This window comes from Ruditapes philippinarum, unplaced genomic scaffold (assembly GCF_026571515.1).
Source record: "Ruditapes philippinarum isolate M1 unplaced genomic scaffold, ASM2657151v2 ctg1230_1_1_1_1, whole genome shotgun sequence".
In the NCBI taxonomy this organism is placed as follows: domain Eukaryota; kingdom Metazoa; phylum Mollusca; class Bivalvia; order Venerida; family Veneridae; genus Ruditapes; species Ruditapes philippinarum.
In genome coordinates, this window is record NW_026866872.1 from 7,839 (window position 1) to 28,966 (window position 21,128).

The 21,128-nt window shown below is 32.8% G+C and overlaps 1 protein-coding gene across 3 annotated transcripts in view; it reads left to right on the top strand.

Annotated features, from left to right (window-relative positions):
* The first annotated feature begins 233 nt into the window (after positions 1-233).
* LOC132734064 (microtubule-associated serine/threonine-protein kinase 2-like) overlaps positions 234-21,128 on the top strand; it is a 108,381-nt gene continuing 87,486 nt past the window's right edge. For 2 of the 3 annotated variants that reach the window (XM_060720763.1, XM_060720764.1), the window contains exons 1-3: positions 234-997; positions 13,316-13,541; positions 20,016-20,119. In XM_060720763.1, the coding sequence (XP_060576746.1) occupies positions 536-997; positions 13,316-13,541; positions 20,016-20,119 (792 nt within the window). In that variant the 5' untranslated portion in view covers positions 234-535. Of the gene's footprint in view, positions 998-11,851; positions 11,894-13,315; positions 13,542-20,015; positions 20,120-21,128 lie in introns of those variants that run through there. The other variant, XM_060720765.1, reaches the window with a different exon arrangement.

The window sequence follows — 21,128 nt, forward strand, 5'->3', positions numbered from 1 at the left end:
TAAAGATGTTTATATCAGCTATAAAATGTAGGTTATTTATCAGCAGATAACATTTGACTCTATGTTAAACAGTTTATGTCAGGGGTGTCCTTTTCAAATTTCTTTCAAATCACTAGTAAATGGTAATAAGATCTTTTTATGGATCACAAGATTTTAGTGCTTTTATTAACTTACAAGGGGCAATAATTCTGCTCACACTTAAAATGCAATGATTTAGGTGCTTAATGATTATGTAAATGTTGTTATACACACAGGAATTCTATGGGAAAATATGAAAAGAAAATGGCTACGTATTTTCAGTACAGATCAGAAAACATTATCTTACTTGATCTGTTCACAGTGTGGTAGATGAAAAAAAAATGCTGGGAGAAATATGGCTGCTTTCAGTAGCAGAAGCTGTCTTTTTGCAAACTGTTGTGAAACAAATGTAAGGTGGCAGGATTTCACTTGAGAATTGCAAAAATGAGATGCAATCAAACTGTATAGAAATCTTGGAAATATGTAAATTTATTTTGTTGAAATATTAAGCTCTTCAATGGAGGAGAGTAAAACATGTGTCTCCCCAAAATGTACTTGCGAAGTTAAAAAGAGCTGTTTAAAGAAAACTGAGAGTAAATTTGCTCAAAATCGAGAGAAAAGACATCAGTTTCGTTGGACGGTTTCGAGTGATGATATTGAACATGTTCATATACAAGGCATTGATTCAAAATCAAAACAGAAAAGTTTTAGCTCGTCATCGGCACCACCTTTGAGACAGCAAGCCATTCATAATAGGAAGGATTATTTAAGAGCCGATGGAAGAACTTCATCTGTAAAGTTACCAAGTTTACAACAATCAGAAGTGACTAAAAAGGACGGACATTTACGTTCAAGCATGACCGAGTCAACAATACTTGAAGAGGATGTTCCAGTGATTGTTAGAAGGCGAGGATGTACTTTACGTGTTCGGATCACTTCAATTACAGATGAAGATCTAGAGGCATTTGAAAAGGAATGTGTAAGTTTGATGAATATTTTTTTGCCAGCATTAGGAAAATCTGTATAAAGTTTCTTGAATAATTTGTAACTGATGGCTAAAGATGAGTCGTGAAGACAAAAACACATTTTGCGCCTAATTGTATTGATACAGATACTCGGTAACTTAATTTGACTATTGCATGATCATAGACATAAAAAAGATTCCACCAACATGGAGCTTTTTGAAATTAAAGTATGCTTGATTTTACATTGACACTGATAATATCATGGATAAAATGGGCGACCCACTTCAAAATGTAAAATCACTTCAGAAGAAACTATAATGCTCTTAAGATCAGTCCTGATAGTGACTCTAAGTAAAAGCATTCTGCAATGTTTTCACTTCTCAGTACTTTACATTGTTTCATTTTAGTTTGACAATGATCAAAGAATAGGAAAGCTATTATACCCAACATTGTCCATGTCGGCTTTGCTGTAACACATTGGTTTAGTTTTTACATGCAAGTTGGTATCTCCAAAACTACTGAAAGAAATGGATTGAAATTTCAAACACCTAAAGTTACCTTTTTTACAGAGTTATGCCTCTTTTTTTACTGTCAGGCACTGAATAATGTAGCACGCTGTCTTATGAACAGCTCTTGCTTTTTTTATATTCATTTATTTTAGGCTTATAATGCATTATAATCAGACTTTCTGTCTCAGAATATATTGATTGTAAGTCAAATTGCTGTGAATCTAAGGTCACATTATACTCTTCTCATCTGAGTAAAGGGTATTTTACAGGCAATCTGGTATAGTTATTTCTGGAAATAAATTAATATATTGTTTAAAACATAGCTACCTGTCAGCACCAAAGGTTTATTTTCAGGCACTCAGAATTGCAGACTAGCATCTAATTTGGTGGTAACTAATTGCTGGAGATCTGTTTCCAGAATAGGTGTGAGCAATTGATTATAATAGGACTGAAAGTTCCAATTAATGTTCTATATTGAGAAATAAATGTTGGAAAAGTGTGTATTTTGTATGAGGCAGCAATTTCTATTATTGCCTAATTAGGTCTATATAAACTGTGTCTGAAATTTCTGCTTCGCAGAAATTTCTACATTTATAAACACTATTTGTCATATTAAAAGTATCAAAAGACTATTTTATCCTATATGTGATACAATGGTTAGAAAGAAGAGGCATATAGCTGTTCAAATATATGATGTATACTAAAGTACAAAGTATGTAATTCAAGAAATGAAGTAAACAACTTTTAAACAAGTTATCATTTAAACTTGTAATGACAGTTCTTATTGATGGAAATTGCATGAGGCCTGTTGCTAATAATAAAAGACCCTAAGTGGGTCTTTTTTCTTCTTCCCTGAATATGTGGAAAAGTTGCTCTAAAATGGTTTTATTTGCTTTAAATTTATATTCCCCTGCAAATGTCTAAATCTTGCAGAATTGATCATTTTATTCCCTGAGATTTTGATAAAAGGACAGAAGATATACTAAGCTATGCAAATTGTTAAATTCATGTTCTTGAAAATCATTGTGGATGGAATTATGAGTGTATTGATGATTTGATAAAGATCTTCAGGATTCAAGTTGTTTTAAACAGTTTTTGTTTCAAGAGAATCTATTGATGATCAATGTAGTTACCTTATTTACTGATGTGTCTATCAGAATTTGGCATCATTAACAAGACTGTGGTGTTTTCTTCTCTTATAATCCTGATTCTGTCTGTGAAATTACTGGATTCATTTTCAATTTCAGAAAAGAAACATGACAGAATTACTTTAAAACTTGGTGGAAATTGAATTGAATCCAATTTTTCTTTTGATGGATTATGGAATTATTTACTAGTTAATATATTCTTGTTGAAAGCCAAGACAACTAAATTATTCCAGTTAACTGTCTATATTTGTTATGCAACATCACTCATCATAATGTTTTGTACCAAAAATATATGTTATCTGGAACTGGGCAAATGTGGGTTTTTACAAACCCCTAGACTTCATGATGCACTAATCCTTTCATAATAATGATCAAAATATTATTGTAACTGTAAAAGTTTTTATGACAGGATAAGGTGGAAAAACTGGCATTTGCTGAGTTTAGGAGTATCTCTATTGCATTAACAATGAATCCATCAGAAAGTTTTCCAGTTCAGCTAAACTGTTTTCTTTTGAGCCATTAATACTTCCCTCTATGATTTTACTTACAATAAAGGGGCCTTTATGGCTGAGTGGTCATATAAGAATATTTGCCAGTGACAAATACATAAAGCCTGTAGGTTTGAGTCCTCGATTGGTAAAGCTGAAAGTGTATAGTGCTTAAAAGTGCTTGAATTCCAACCAAAAAAAGAAAAGAATTAAGAAAATTGTAAACATGAAATATTATGTTTTATATTATCATCTAATAGTTTAATGTTAGCTTTTAGATGTTTGGAACCTTATGAGGAAATTGAAAAATTTCATTACTGGGACAACAGATAACCTGCCATATAGTCTGTTTGTGATACATTTGTTTGTCATGTACTCTAATTTCGTTTGAGTTAAGGAGCCAGTATTTGGTCTGGTAATGGAATTGGAAAATGTGAATGACACCTCTGCCTTCCCAGAACTAGATATTAAAGCCATGCTGTCATATTGTATTCCACATTGTTGTGACAGATATTGTTATCCGAGTAGACAGACAAATACATGTACTTTGGGTGTGGCTTTTTTGTCCTCTGAAATGTGATCAATAATAATAATTTTTCTTGAAGAAAATTTGCTTTAATTGTAAGGTGTTTTAAGTATTTCTTGTATGAAGCATTAAACTGTTGAGCCTTATTGATTGTTGAAAGAAATGATTTGTATTAATATAATTGCACAGTAATTAGTCCCCTACCGGTTTAACCGGAGGGGACTTTAGGTTTACCCTCTGTCCGTCCATCTGTCTGTCAGTCCGTCAGTCCGTCTGTCCACAAAACTGGATCCCGCGATAACGCAAAAAGTACTAAAAATATTTTTATGAAACTTGATATATGGATAGATGGCAGTATGGAGATTATGCACGTCTTTTTCTTTTCTTCCTATGTTGAAAATTCTGGTTGCTATGGCAACTAATAGTCTGAAAATATGGTAAATTTAACACATAAACTGGATCCAGTGATAACTCAAAAAGTACTGAAAATATTTTAATGAAACTTGATATATGCATAGATGGCAGTATGGAGATTATGCACGACTTTTTCTTTTCTTCCTATGTTGAAAATTCTGGTTGCTATGGCAACAAATAGTCTGAAAATATGGCAAATTTAACACATAAACTGGATCCAGTGATAACTCGAAATGTACTGCAAATATTTTTATGAAACTTGAAATATGGGTAGATGGCAGTCTGGAGATTATGCACATTTTTTTCTTTTCTTCCTATGTTGAAAATTCTGGTTGCTATGGCAACAAATAGCCTGAATTTCAAGATTTCTGATTTAAATTTTTCAGCTTTTTCACTATAAGTTCTTTATTTCTTAAGGTGTTTACTTCAAACTTTAAATATAAGTTTCTGGTCATCAACCACATCATATGTGACAAGGTTTACAACTCTAGCACAAAAATTATCAGTATTACCTCCCTTGAACTTAGAATTTTTGGAAAAAAATGTTGTCTTTTTTAAATAACTTCTTTATTTCCTAATGTATCTACTTCAAACTTCATATATATGTTTCTTATTATCACTCAACATTTTTGAGAAGGTTAAATACTCTAGCAAGACTATTTCCAGAATTATGTCCCCCTTGAACTATTTTTCACTCCAACTTCTTCATTCCTTATAGGATTTACTTTAAAATCCCACATCGTAATAGTATGACAAGGTTGTATAAACATAATTTCCTTACATGGCAGGGAAACTTAACACATTACTGTGATATAGACAAACTTAGAACTCAAAAGATTTAAGTTCATTCATGTCATTCATTCACTGGTAAAATTGAATGGCCAATGGCCCATTAGAATGTTGCTGGGGTTCTAACCGGTAGGGGACTTATGGATTGCTTGCAATACTATAATGATAATTGCTTGTTCCTTAATGTTCTTTTCTCTGAGTTGGAGTATGGATATAATTATCTGTTTTTCCATTGTAATGCTTCTTGAAAGCATATTGTTTCCTACTCCCTCCCTCCCAATCTTTCTTTTAGCACCATCATTTCTTCACTGATATCTTAAGTAAGTTCTGTGTCTGTACCAGCAATATTTACCACTACCATGTTTAAGGGATTTTAATTGGATTAAGTTCAAGGTCAGATAGGCCTTAGATAGAAATCATAGTTTAAGTGTTGTCAATCTTGTTGGAAGTAATACAAATAATTATGTTAAATGATCAGTTTTCTTCAACCTCTGATTGGGGAGAAGTTGTAGTAAAACATCATCCTTGCACAATATTGGCTACTGACATATGGAAAAGGAACAGCCTAACCAAGCAGACACATATCAACCCTTAACCTACTGAATTGTCTAAAATGACACTTATCTATATTCTATATTTGGAACAGTCCATTATTAATGTGGGAGGTTTCAACATTGGTAAGCCAATAGTATAGATTTTGGTGAGACTGCACAGATGAGCAGGCTTGTCTGGCTTTGATTGCAAAGGCTAATATATCACTCGCTCCAAGCAGGGAATGGGGTTAGTTAAGAAGCAAATATATAATAGATATTGTGCAGCATTTTCATGAGGAAGTGAAATATTACCCATGATGTCTGGCTGACTTTAAAACACGACAAATTAAAAGGCTTCAGTAATAAATGTTGAGATACCAAATCTAATGAGTTAAAGTAATTAAAGGAGATTACTACTGGCAGCAGTGATATGTTGTTCCTTGTAGTATTTTAGGTACTGTATGAAATACCTTTTATCTAATAAATGTACCAGGAAATGACGAAATGAAGATCATTAGGTGACAGGATATGGGAAGGGAATAATTGTTCTTAGGTTAGTTAAAAAAAGTAGAATATTAAATGCTAAATGTATACCATGCTGCTACAGAAACATCCTATTGTGATGGGTTGTGTAACTTTAAAAATTGTCTGAACTAAAAGGTTTGTAATGATACAATAAAGAAAGATAATAATAGGTTTTAAGAAAGCTAAAGAATTGCTGAATCAGCAGTTTCATCCAATGTCTATCAGGCCAATACTAGAAGATGTCTATTTATTTTCTTATAGTAACATTGCATTCAGATCTTCGTGAGAGCAAATATCGATTATGCTACTGTCTTTTAATGTTTAATTCGACTCAAAGTTTGCTTTTTGACATGTGCATTTTATTTTCCACTCTCTTTTACAAAATTTAATTATGTATAAACATGGTGTACTATAGTAAAATTGACCAAGCTCCCAGATTTTGAAGCAGACAATAGCTATGACAGTAATTGGTATATATGTGGGTTTTTTTTCTGAGGATATCACAGAATTATTGAATGAAGCCTGCATTGATTTATGATGTCAGGATCACTTATCTAAATATTTGTTTATTAACTCTGTTATTTAGGAAAGTAAAAGTTTTTAATGAGACAGAAGTTATGCCATTAAGTACATGGGTAAAACAAGTTATTGATGACCATCATGCAATCTTGTTTGTCTCTCTATTGGTCTAGTATGTATTTAATGTTGTATTATATAAAAATATATAATTTACAAGCTTTTGATTTGTTTAGGAAGATCAGTTGGTTCCTACTTTTTATATGCCAGAAAGAGCATATTATGTTATACCCCCTGGCGTCTGTCTGTCCGTCCGTCAGTCCGTTAGCAATTTGGTTTCCGGAGCATAACTTAAGTTCCATTTGGCCCACAATGTTCAAACTTCATAGGATGATTGTCCATATTGGGTAGAAGACCCCTATTGATTTTGGGGTCAAAAGGTCAAAGGTCACTATGACCTTAAAACTGAAAACAGTTTCCGGAGCATAACTTAAGTTCCATTCGACCAACAATGATCAAACTTCATTGGATGATTGTCCATATAAGGTAGAAGACCCCTATTGATTTTGGGGTCACAAGGTCAAAGGTCAAGGTCGCTATTTCCTTGATACTGAAAACAGTTTCCGGAGCATAACTTAAGTTCCAATTGACCCACAATGTTCAAACTTCATAGGATGATTGTCCATAGTGGGTAGAAGACCCCTATTGATTTTGGGGTCAAAAGGTCAAAGGTCAAGGTCACTATGACCTTAAAACTGAAAACAGTTTCCGGAGCATAACTTAAGTTCCATTCGACCCACAATGTTCAAACTTCATAGGATGATTGTCCATATTAGGCAAAAGACCCCTATTGATTTTGGGGTCACAAGGTCAAAGGTCAAGGTCACTATTACCTTGATACTGAAAACAGTTTCTGGAGCATAACTTAAGTTCCAATAGACCCACAATGTTCAAACTTCATAGGATGATTGTCCATATTGGGAAGAAGACCCCTATTGATTTTGGGGTCACAAGGTCAAAGGTCAAGGTCACTATTACATTGATACTGGAAACAGTTTCTGGAGCATAACTTAAGTTCCATTTTGCCCACAGTGTTCAAACTTCATAGGATGATTGTCCATATTAGGTAGAAGACCCCTATTGATTTTGGGGTCAAAAAGGTCAAGGGTCAAGGTCACTATATCCTTAAAACTGAAAACAGTTTCTGGAGCATAACTTAAGTTCCATTTGGCCCACAATATTCAAACTTCATAGGATGATTGTCCATATTGGGCAAAAGACCCCTATTGATTTTGGGGTCACTAGGTCAAAGGTCAAGGTCACAATTACCTTAAAACCAAAAACAGTTTCCGGGGCATAACGTAAGTTCCATTTGGCCCACAATATCCAAACTTCATAGGATGATTGTCCATATTGGGTAGAAGACCCCTATTGATTTTTGGGTCACAAGGTCAAAGGTCAATGTCACTTTTACCTTAATACTGAAAACAGTTTCTAGAGCATAATTAAAGTTCCAATTGGCCAACAATATTCAAACTTCTTAGGATGATTGTCCATATAAGGTAGAAGACCCCTATTGATTTTGGGGTCAAAAGGTCAAAGGTTACGGTCATTATTAATAACTTAAGTATTAATCAACCTACAGCTGTAAAATTTTATATGATGAACAGCTAATTCCCATGTCTTATAAATGCTTCATCCTTATTAAAAAAAAAAAAACACTTTCGGGCATATAATGCTCCGCCTAGCGGTGCTCTTGTTGCTGATACAATGCTTATTATATTGGGCACAGTTTTAGTTTTCAAATAATGCTAAAAGGTGACTTTGAGTTTCCATCATCCATTGAGATTTAATGAATTTATGCTGACTATGTTGTATTTGTGTAGGAGTGACTTTTTTTTAGTCCCCTACCGGTTTACCGGAGGGGACTTTAGGTTTACCCTCCGTCCGTCCGTCTGTCTGTCTGTCCGTCCGTCCGTCCGTCAGTCCGTCCGTCCACAAAACTGGATCCCGCAATAACGCAAAAAGTACTGAAAATATTTTTATGAAACTTGATATATGGATAGATGGCAGTATGGACATTATGCACGTTTTTTTCTTTTCTTCATATGCTGAAAATTCTGGTTGCTATGGCAACAAATAGACTGAAAATATGGCAAATTTTACACATAACCTGGATCCAGTGATAACACAAAAAGTACTGAAAATATGTTTATGAAACTTGACATATGGGTAGATGGCAGTATGGAAATTATGCACATCCTTTTCTTATCTTCCTATGTTGAAAATTCTAGTTGCTATGGCAACAAATAGACTGAATTTCAAGATTTCTGATTCTAGTTTTTAAGTTTTTTCACAATAAGTTCTTTATTTCTTAAGGTATTTTCTTCAAACTTTAAATATAAGTTGCTTGTCATCAACCACATCATATGTGACAAGGTTTACAACTTAGGCACAAAATTTATCAGAATTATCTCCCTTGAACTTAAAATTTTCATGAAAAAAACATTGTTTTTTTTTAATAACTTCTTTTTCTGAATGTATCTACTTCAAACTTCATATAAATGATTTCTTATTATCACTCAACATTTGTGAGTGTTCAATACTCTAGCAAGACTATTTCCAGAATTATGCCCCTTTTGAACTTAGACTTTTTTTTGAGAAATTGGTAACTTTTTACTCCAACTTTCTTCAATCATGATAGGATTTTTAAAAATGTTATATTTTGATAACAGGGATGTTTAAAAAATAACTTTAGAGTGTCCTTCAGTCCGTCTGTCTGTACATAAAAACTGTTTCCTGTGATCACTTTTAAAGAACTTTTTCAACAAATTTACTTAAAATAGGAACCTAAGTGAATGGACAATGGCCCTTCAGAATGTTGCTTGGGCTCCTACCGGTAGGGGACTTATGGATTGCTTGCAATACTATGATAATTGCTTGTTTTAAAAGGTCCGAACATTGAAAACAAGTAATTTTAAGATCTATATATAGTGTAATTATTTCACAAGATAGTGTAATTCCATGAAGCATAATCATCTAATCAGTTGGGTTTCATTACTGTGATTATTCAACCCAAAATTTTATTTATTACAACTGACTTGGTTTTGCAAAGTTTTGCAATTTCTTTTGGCGATAGGAACATTTGTTATGATTTGTTTTTGAAAAAAAAACATGGTGGATATCAGAAATTTTGTTTAAAAATCGAATATAATTAACATTATGGCTTCTCAGTAAATGCAAATCATGTTCTTGGGAAAAAAAGATTGGTGGAATCCAGATCAGAAATATGTTTCAATGTACATTAATAATAAGAGAGATAATGAATTGAGAACGTGTAAAACAAGGAATATGAAGATAAAAAACAACATGGAATCAATGTAGCCTTTTTGTGGTTTACACAAGCAATTAAAACACAGTAAATTCTTTAGTCAAGTATAAAATGTAAGTGTAAAGCAATATATAATAACATTGATATCAAATAAACACATGTCTTACTTCCCCTCAAGCAAGCAGTTGCTGCTGTTTACAGTGAAGCAACAATCAATGGTTCACATGTGGCATTAACTCCTCTAGTTATTCATAAATGAAGTTCAACCTAAATATCCAGGATATTGGACATTAAGATACTTTTTATGCCCCTTACACTACTTGGGGTGCTAGGGATATGGACAAGCCCTTGTCTCCCATACTGCCACACCAAAGGTGCAGTTGTAAGACAAGGGACAATATCATGAAAACAATTTTAGAGGGAGTTACACCCCTTGTTAACTTGAAATGTCATTTGCATGCAGTGCTCTCTTGTTCAAAGAAATGAAACATAATTAACATTTATAAACATTGGAACTGTTGTTGGTATACCTATTAGTATCAATATCTGTAAATAATAAACCAATCATTGGTAAATTATAAGAAAATAAAGTTTCTAAATGTCTAAAGTTTGTATTTTATCTGCGATTCTAAAATTTAAACAGTGCCTTAAGGCATTCTGTAATCTTGTTATTATATTCAAACTTTGTTATCATCAGTAAACATGTTAAATAATTAACTTAAAGAAGCAAAGGAGAACAACAGAAAGTTAACTATTGAGTTGAGTTGTATGATCAAAACTGCAGAGACCATGTGATGCTGATGATAAGATAATTTCACAGTAGTGCAGGACGGAATAGCTTTTGTCATCTATCTTAATCTCATAGTTTCTATTCTCTCATTTGTTCTGTTACCTCCATTGATATAAAGGAAACAATTTTATTCAGATAAAGACCTTATTTTGAGTTCTTACTGTTACATTTTAAGACATGTCTGCAAGCAGTAACTGGGGAGAAGATATTTTTGTATGTGAGAGAGGAACAATACTCTGTTACCAGTAAGACATGTCCCAAGTAGTTGATTTATTAGTTCTTTAGGATTAAATTTATCTTCATTTTCTCCCCATTTATCAGAAAGAAATCTTGGAAAATGACACAGCTTCACATTATAAATTACCGTAGAGACTGACCATATTGATGAGTTGTTTGGTCAGTCTGGTTATTCTATTGGTGCTGAACTCTATATGTCATGACACAGTGTGCTACATCTTGTTTTGTCAGGCAATCAGGCACACTTTTATACTGTAATGGGAATACTACATGATTTAATTATAAATAATGTTCTTGTTAAAAAAAAACAGCAGAGGTTTGTCTGGCAGTGTCTTCCTTGTAGACAGTAGATTGATAAGATGTACTTTAAAGGAATTCAGTATATTTATAGAATACAAGAATTGTCAGATCGATTTGCATGTTACCTGTTATGATTTAATTAAAAAAGAAATAAAGATTGCAAACTTGTTAAGTTAAGGTAAAATTTTCATTGTACAAACATTGTACATGTATGGTATTGCATAATTATGTTTTTCTATAAAATTTTCAATTACTGAAATGGAATGACTGTTAAATGTGACTTTCACTTTACTTTACTGACAGCCACAAGATAATTTTCCATAAGTACTCACAGTAAGGGGTTTCCTTGATGGTGAAAAAATGAATGTAAACAAAAGAATGTGTGGAAGACAAACAAGTTGTTGTGTATTTACTGATAAACTGATACATGGAAATTACCAGGAATGCAATGTTATAACAAAATACTGATGATGTTTTGGAAGATTATGATGGAAATGTGTAAAACCTCTTATAACTGTCTAGATGGTATACAGATATTGTCTATGTGATCTGCTATAAATCTTTGAATTTGTTTTCCTCATTCACAAGACAAATTAATATTGTCTGAAGATTTCATGAATCATTGTATTCTGGTATATTTGTAAATATTCAAGATTAGAATTCACTGGTGTATTACAAGACTGGCAGACATTCTGGTGTTTTATATGATTGTGAGGTGTTTGTTTTTCCAAACATTTAATTTGTTTTTTACATTGACATACCAGGACTAAAAGTTCAATGGAGCTTTCTGTATACCATAGAGAGGTAATCTATCATCCGAAATTAACAATATTCATACATCATATTGTCTTCTTGGGGATGAAAAAAAACAACACACACACACTAGATTTTCAAAATTTTCCAGCTCTGTGGCATTGGTGTACATGTATGTTGCCAGCCCTTTCTGTGTTGAAAATATTTAATGGAACATTTTAACATTATTTTTGAAGGCATTTTCCTTGTGAACCAACTTGTGCCTCATCCATGTATTTATAATTTCAGGCACAAACGAGCACCCGACTAGAAACACCGATGTTCCTTAAGCTACCTGGATAGCTTCCTCACATGAAAAAATCCAAAGTCCCTGTTGGGATTCGAACCCACAGCGGTCAGGGGCTAGTGGTTTGAAGTCAACGACCTTAACCACTTGGCCACAGACGCCCCCTCAAACTAGATTTAATAATGTATAAAGTATCAATTCAATTTAATAATGTGATTACAAAATAAGTACCAATTTTGAAATTGTCAAGACATGTTTAGTATTGAAACTAAGCATAGGGTTTCATTTTTCAAGTGAGAAAGGTACATTTATACTTGAATATTCTCAGTGTGAACTATGAATAAATTTTGTTAAGCAGATGGTAAAGTAATAGTTTACCCCCTGGGGACTTACCAAGTATTTAGTAGCAGACAAAATGCATTACAAGATCTTTCAAAGTTATTAGTATAATTATATATAACAGTCTCGTCTCATAGACAATATATTTGAATAATATTAATGGGTCTATTATAGTGGATGGCAGTTGTTGTACAATATTTGCCTGGGAAGAAAAGTCTGCCATTTACCTGATTAATTTGCTGAAATTGCTGTTTACATTTTCTCACTTTTATTTCAACTCTCTTAATGGATGTCTATTGTTTATGAATGTAAAATATTGTAATGGTGTATTGTTGTTTATGAAAATAACTATTTTGTTATTATTCATCATAATGTCAAGATGATATAGAAACCATTACTGTTGTAAATTATTTTTACTTCAGAATTTAATTTTCTTTAGCAATATATTGTAACCTATTTTCCTATATCAATATATTTTAATGTGACCTCATTATGTTATCCTTTTGATAAACCAATTTTTATGAGTTGTTTACCTTAATAGGATTATTTCATTCACTAAATATAATCAATGGAATGAACTATTAATTTGTTTATTTTGTACCTTACGATTTATGGGCCAATATGTCAATCTATAGATAATTTACAAGTCATATAGGAATTAATCAGCAGTATTTGTTTGACACGATTGATTGTCATGTAGGTCAATTTCACACACAAACTCTTTGAAAGCTAAAATCATACTTAGATATAGCTACACATAACTATGTCACTATAATGTGTCATAAACTGAGATTTTACCTGAAAGGGTATATTAATTAAATACTGTATACCATTTGTAATATTTACAGTCTGACCTTGGATCAGCAGGCTCGGCCCCACTGTCGCCGGTTGGTTTTCGCAGAAGTCAAGAAGAATTCACCAGCCCGTTACATTTACATGGGGGTATCCGACGCCTACAGAGGACTTTGTCCGAAGACAACAAGAGAAGACGAGACAGTATGCCGACCACACCACTTGGAGCGCCACCTGTCCTCGGATCCATATGTACACCAACACCTAGTCCATTGGGACATAGTAAGTTTTTTCTTCAAATGCCCTTATATTTTAAAATCATCTGATGACAATAGTAAAAAAAATTCAAATATATCAAATCAATATTATTATATTCCTTGAAGAATTCTGCCTTTGATCCTTTTCTAAATTAGCTCAGGAAATGATTGAAAACCATAATTATAGATGTATGTAAAGGTGACTGGTGACTGAGATCACAATGTCCTTTTAGATTCTGCTTGCATAAGAAGTTCCAACAACGCTTTGGTTTAGTAAAAAAATAAGTAAGCTTTTACTATCACATTAGGCTAAAAATGGTTGGTTTCATGGTATCGATTATTATAAATGGATACTGATGATTTAAATGGATGTATTCAGCCATATTGTAACCTTAAATATTGATTTTGGTAAGAATTGTTCAATATACAGAGAGGTTGTTGACCAAATAAATTTGTGTTTTTGCAATAAAATTGTTTATTGAGAGAAACTCCATTTTATAAATAGAAATGAAATTGAAGCTCTCTGAAACTGTTTCAGTAATAGTAAGAGAATGAATTTTCTTTTTGTTGGGAGGTCAACAAGATTTTTAAAAGAAACATTTAACTTCAAGGCTCTCCTCTTGTATTTAACTCTTCTTATAAAGAGCCTTCTAGAACCAAATGTGATTTGCCTTTGCCACCAGTATAGTCAGGCCAGCCGGCAAGCCCATACAGTCTTATTAGGCTCTATACTGTTGGTAGCTCAAATTTTGTATTTTAAAATTGAAATTTATAAAAAAATCAGTTTTTACCCAAATAAGCAGGTAAAGGGTAAAATGAACTTTGATGGAGATGGACTCATGTGAATTTCTGTATGGTAGGCACATTATAAGGATAGATATAATGTCTTACCTGACAAAAAAAAACACTTAAAAGAGAAACAAAGATCTCTAAAGTTATTGTACAACTGTAAAGACACCTTGAATTGTCTGACAAAGACAATTACTGTTAGATCAAAAATTTGATTATTTCCGATCAACGGTGGAAACTGGTTTGATTAAGTAAATATTGGAGCAAATTTGTCATTATTGGGAGGAAATTGTTTCGGAAATGCTGGAAATATCTGAGAAAGGTTCATGTCTGATAAGCTTACAGTGAGTTGTTTACTATGTGCTTCATGGTAATGGTGTATGAATGTTGTATAGAATAATGGTTACATTAAATAACGTCTCCCGTTATGCATAAAAACCACCCATTGAAACAGTAGGTAGCATCATTATTTTGATGTGCTAAGTCACAGTATAGTTATAATTTGTCTATAAAACTATCAGACATATACTATTTAAATTAAAAATTGAGTGGTTTTTGCCCTGCTTACATCACACACACATTGTCCACATTTTCAGTTTGGTGTTCCTGTATATTTACTGACATTTGGTTTTACAACTTAAATGTTTTCTTATCAGTTACAAAACAACAATGCTCTTGATAATGCCTAATTGTGAATTGCTAAATACGTCATTCCCTGGTCACAGCACTGTGTCAATATGTCAACGGATAGGAAACAATTTAGTATTTCCTGAATTCATTCATGTGCGACTCCATTTGTGTCTGTTGGACAATTAGTTGTCCAGTGTTTCCTTTCCTTGTGAGATCATGGCTGTTATATGTCTTGTACTTGTTGATAACTAAGTTGATTTTGTCTATTTTAGCCCAAGTTGATGCTTGTCAAGTATTGAATTACCTGAAGCTTAACATGTAACAAACACATTACGGGTATAATGAAAGCAAATCTTTGTATACTCAAAAAAAACCCTGACCATTCTCACTTTCCAGCTTTGTTTAAATGGTACCTGAAAATATTTTGGACCATACTATAGTTTCTGCATGCTATTCTGGGGTTACTTGGGTCTGTCACACTTCCCAACAGTTGCTCCTAACTACTTCATTTATTGACCAATATCTTCCATGATTGGTAGGTAGATACTTTGGATGGTCCTCTGACCTTGGTTGGAGTTTTAGGTCAAGGTCACTCATGTTAAGAACAGAATTGAACATATACCAATGTTTATAATATTTAAAAACATTGACAAACCTGTAAGTTGAGGAAGCATCCATTATCTTTAGTGATATATGTTACTTCTTTGTTATTGTTGTTGGTAGATGTCTCGTCTAAATCCAGTGGAGTTAGGCATTCATTGTGTTAGTCATGTATTCATTTAATTCTTAATATCTATTTCTTGTTCCTTTCATTTCTTGTTCCTTAATAAATGCCCAGTACTGATCTTTTCTCTGTTTATAAGACATTTTCTATTTCTATAGGAATAAAGAACTTTGAGGAATTACAATGTCCATTGACACATGTGTCCATCACCAAGCATAATATGAGGATTATATGAGCCGTGCCATGACAAAAAGAACACAGTTTGTTTGCGACCAGCATGGATCCAGACCAGCCTGCGCATCCGCGCAGTCTGATCAGGATCCATGCTGTTCGCTGTCAGTTTCACTACTTGTAATAAGGTTTGTAAGCGAACAGCATGGATCTTGATCAGACTGCGTGGATGCACAGGCTGGTCTGGATCCATGCTGGTCGCAAACGCACTATGTTTTGTAATGGCACGGCTCATATATGTCTTATTTTGTTTTATTGTTTCTTTAAGCAAACATACATTACTTTGAACTTGTAAGTTTCTTGAGGTAGATAATTTTGCCTTACCATATGGTAAAGTGACCCAGAATTCTTTGTTGGTATCTGAAATATTTTGTATCACCAAAATATATAGGGAATGTTTTATCCCCTGTTTGGAAAATTTTTTCTTTTGATGCATTGTTACAAATTTACAATTCATTTTGCAGCAGCAAATAACAAAGATTTTTATGCCACCGCAGCATCTGCAATGCGGTGGCATATAGCAGTTCACCTGTGTGTGTGTGTTTGTTTGTGTGTGTGTGTGTGTGTGTGTGTGTGTTATATAGATTATATAGTGAACTTAAAAAATCTTCTTGTGAAAAACCACTTGTCCAATTTCAACTAAACTTGGCAGGATTGATACTTGGGTGAAGGGCTTCTAAAGTTGTTCAAAGAATTTCATACCATGCAGAAATCTGGTTGCCATGGCAACCAAAAGGAATTATAAGAATAAATTTAAAAAATCTTCTTGTAAAGACCCAAAAGGCCTAGAGCTTAGATATTTTGCATAAGGCATTGTCTGGTAGACCTCTACCAAGATTGTTCAAATTATAGCCCTGGGGTCAAAATCGGCCCGCCCCGGGGGTCATTGATTTTCACTATATGTACATATAGTAAAAACTTAAAATACCTTCTTGTAAAGACCCAAAAGGCCTAGAGCTTAGATATCTTGCATAAGGCATTGTCTGGTAGACCCTTACCAAGATTGTTCAAATTATAGCCCTGGGGTCAAAATCGGCCTGCGCCGGGGGTCATTGATTTTCACTATATGTACATATAGTAAAAACTAAAAATACCTTCTTGAAAAGACCCAAAAGGCCTAGAGCTTAGATATTTTGCATAAGGCATTGTCTGGTAGACCTCTACCCAGATTGTTCAAATTATAGCCCTGGGGTCAAAATCTGCCCCGCCCCGGGGGTCATTGGTTTTCCTTATATGTATATAGTAAAAACTTATAGTAAAACTTTAAAAAAAATTCTTCTAGCAATTGACAAATGCTAAAGGTTAGATATTTTGCATGAAACATTGAGAAGTGAACTTCTAGCAAGATTGTTCAAATTATAGCCCTGGGGTCAAAATTGCCCGCGCCCCGGAGGTCATTGATTTTCAATATATACATAATAGTAAAAAAATCAAAAAATCTTATTATCTGAAGGTTCAAGGCTTAGAGCTTTAATATTTGTTAAATGATATCATCTATAGGTACTCTACCAAAGTTGTTCAAATTTTGTCTCTAGTGTCAAAATTAGCCCCGCCCCGGGGGCCATAGGTTTTCCTTATATGTATATAGTAAAAACTTAAAAAATCATCTTCTCTTCATTTACAAATGCTAGAGTTAAGATATTTTGCATGAAACATTGTGTAGTGAACCTCTAGCAAGATTTTACAAATTAAAGCCCTGGGGTCAAAATTGGCCCCATCCCCAGGGGTCATTGATTTTCACTATGTACATATAGTAAAAAATTCTAAAATCTTCTTGTCTAAAGGTACAAGGCTTAGAGCTGTGATATTTGGTATATAATATCATCTATGGGTCCTCTACAAAGTTGTTTTAATTATGCCCCTAGTGTTAAAATTGCCCTGCTCCAGAGGCAATAGTTTTCTTCCTTATATGTATAAAAATAAAAACTTGAAAAATTTTCTTCTCTGAATTGAAAAATCTTCTTCTTTGAATTGACATAGGCTAGAGGTTGAATATATGGCATGAGACTTTGCGAAGTGAACCTTTACCAAGATTGTTCAAATTATAGCCATGGGGTCAAAATTGGTTCCGCCCCGGGGGTCATTGATTTTCATTATGTACATAAAGTAAAAAAACAAAAAATAATTTTGTCTGAAGGTACAAGACATAGAGCTTTGATGTTTGCTATATAATATCATCTATAGGTCCTCTACCAAAGGTGTTCAAATTTTCCCCTGGTGTCAAAATTGGCCCTGCCCTGGGGCAGTGATTCTCATTATGTACACATAGTAAAAGCAGAAAATAAAACAAATGTTTTCTGAATGGGAGAAAGCTACAGCTTAGATATTTGACTTGAAATGTTGTTTGGTGGACCTGTATCAAGATTGTTTTGAATTAAACCCTTGGGTCCAAAATTTTGCCTTGCCCAAGGGGACAGTGACCTACTTTCTTGTCCTTTGATGTACAGCAATGAAATCTTGACCATGTGCACAGTTTTAGTTGTAAAATTGAACTTTGATATCAGGTGACCTAGATTTTGATGATGTGACCTACTTTCTTGTCCTTTGATGTACAGCTATGAAATTTGAACCAAAATTGTGCACAGATTAAGATGTAAAGTGAACTTTGATTTCAGCTGACCTAGATTTTGACAAAGTGTCTTACTGTATTGTCCTTTGATGTAGTCATGAAATTTAGGATGTGTGAAATATGACCTTCACCACCAAATTCACTAGACTCGCGTGCATTGATATATTCCTACTCTGATCTTTTATTAAATTAACAACAGATTTAACCACTAATCTGATAATAAGAATTAGATTATTTATAAGGTCAGGGATCTATGCATTATGACAATCTTCAAAATTGTATAGAAACAAAAAAAAATCTGTTCCTACACTACTATTTAGTATTGTATTAATGCGGTGGCATAGCATTTTTCTCAAATGCAATCTTGTGTTTTCAATTAAGTCATTTTTTTTACTACCATAAATTCATTGATTACTAAAGGCATTAAGATTTGATTCAATAAAACATGAAAATTTTGAATTAATCTTAGTATTTTTTATGGGTTAAATTAAATTCAAAATAATTGATTATATAATTCCATGTAAAATACTGTAATAATTTAATTTTCTTTCCTTTTCTTGGCTTCTAAGAATTTGAATACTCTTATTTTTCTTCTTTAAAATAATAAAGCAATAAGGGAAGATCATGAACAAAACATTAAAATGATTCTATTTTGTAAATTAAAATTTCTTTTGAAACTTAATGTTGTTATAGGAAATAAGACAGTTTATGCAAATTTAAAAAATATTGTCAGAAATTCATCTGGAGATAGTGGTTTTCTTGAATGTTTTAGATACAAGTTTAGAGCATATTGCCATTGTAAGAGGTTCTGTTCTCCAATGTTTTCTTTATATTAACTACACTGAATTTGTGATTAATTTTACGAATGTTTAAGTGGGTGTTTGCATTATTTCAAATTAAAGAGAGAGACAATAGATTGAAGTAAATTAGTGTTTCCAGACCAGGGGATTGATTATTCAGACAATGTAAATGAAGGAACACATTGTAATAGTATCACATAAACTTATTAGGAAGAGGGCCTGTTCACATTTGAGAAACCATTCTATGTGAGAAACAAGATGTAATGTAAAAATCAAAATAATCAGGTATACAGTCATGAAAAATTTAAATAAAATTTTTTCAAAATGTCTGGATTATAGCTACTAAGCAATTTTGTTGTAAGTTGGAAAATTTTACTCATTTAAGAGAAGATGTTCTTATCTGTTGTTGTTGGTCTTGTGCTTATTTCAAACATCAGGTCCATATTTGAAATAATTATGATGTTAATTACTTTTGGTATGATTAGGTGAATCTAAGCATTATTATATAACATTATTATTACAGTAGATTACAGCCCAAGGTCTATGGACATCTATAAAGAGAAAGTAGTGATATGGTGCAGTTGTTAGCATTCTGGACTGAAATTCCAGAGACCTGTGGTTTGACTCCGCATTATTGCTTGTTGATTTACCGTATAACATTTCTATGTTTAATTTCCTACTCATGACATTCTCTTTTTCAAATAATTATATTTATATATATATGACATTAACTGAAATACTTACCTGTTTTTCTAGCTGTTGGAGCTCTTATAGAACCTACAAATCTGATGAAGATGAGGAACACAGTTCTAGGACAATCAGCCCCATCTTTAACTGGCCATCCTTTTGTACCGTCAGCTGTAAGTTGTTTTTACTTTATCTTCTACAAAATGGTCACCTTTATAATGATTTGTTCTTAAAAATGATAATTTACCAACCAGAAAGAAGTTCATTGCTAACTTGGCATAATTTTTGTTATATTATGTGCCTTTAGTGTGTGGAATAAAGGGGAGAGAATGATGTGTTAGGTGGACAGAAGGATAATTATGAGTTGTTTCTCTTTGTCTATAGAACTCAATTGTAAAGGTAGAGAATAAACTGTAAGTAAAGGGTAGAGGTAAATAATGGTTATCTCCCTTTGACATAAGGGATGAATGAATGGAATGCATGTGCAGTATTGACTTGATCTAAAAAAGATGAATCTTTTATTCGCTTTTTCTATTCAAAGGAAGGAAATGATTACAGTTACACAACATGTTGATTTTCAAAGTTGTAATTTTTTGCTATATGCGTATAATATTCATCTGTTGTTGTTTACTTTGGTCAGAAATGATCAGTTCCTGGCCAATTTGTACATATTTCAGCTACAGGTTCTTACCTGATATACATTTTGTTGATCTGTTATTGCACCAGTTTACTGCCAAATAATCTGTTTGTTACAAACAATCCAGACATCTTCGAGATGACAAATTGTCATACAATTTCATATTTTTTCAAACACTGCTGAAACAGCATCATAAATTTCTGTTTCTAATGAAACAACAATTGAAAAAGAAAAGATTTAGAGAATTATTATTAAGTTTATGAAAGTAATATGATAGGTTGCCTAGATACACACAGTGATAAGAAAGAATATGATTTCTCTTATTTTTTTTTGTTCCTGAGGGAATCCATTAACAGGAGTGTTGAAAGTGACTTTATTTCAGATATATGATTCTAATATTCATAGAAATTGTCTGGGTTTTATTATTGCTATATATCGTGTTATTAAATTTTCTCAATGGTTTAATGGTTTTGGTTTCTATTTTATGGTAATGGTTCTGTTTTTATGGTCATTAATGTAATATCTTATGATATTACTATAAATAT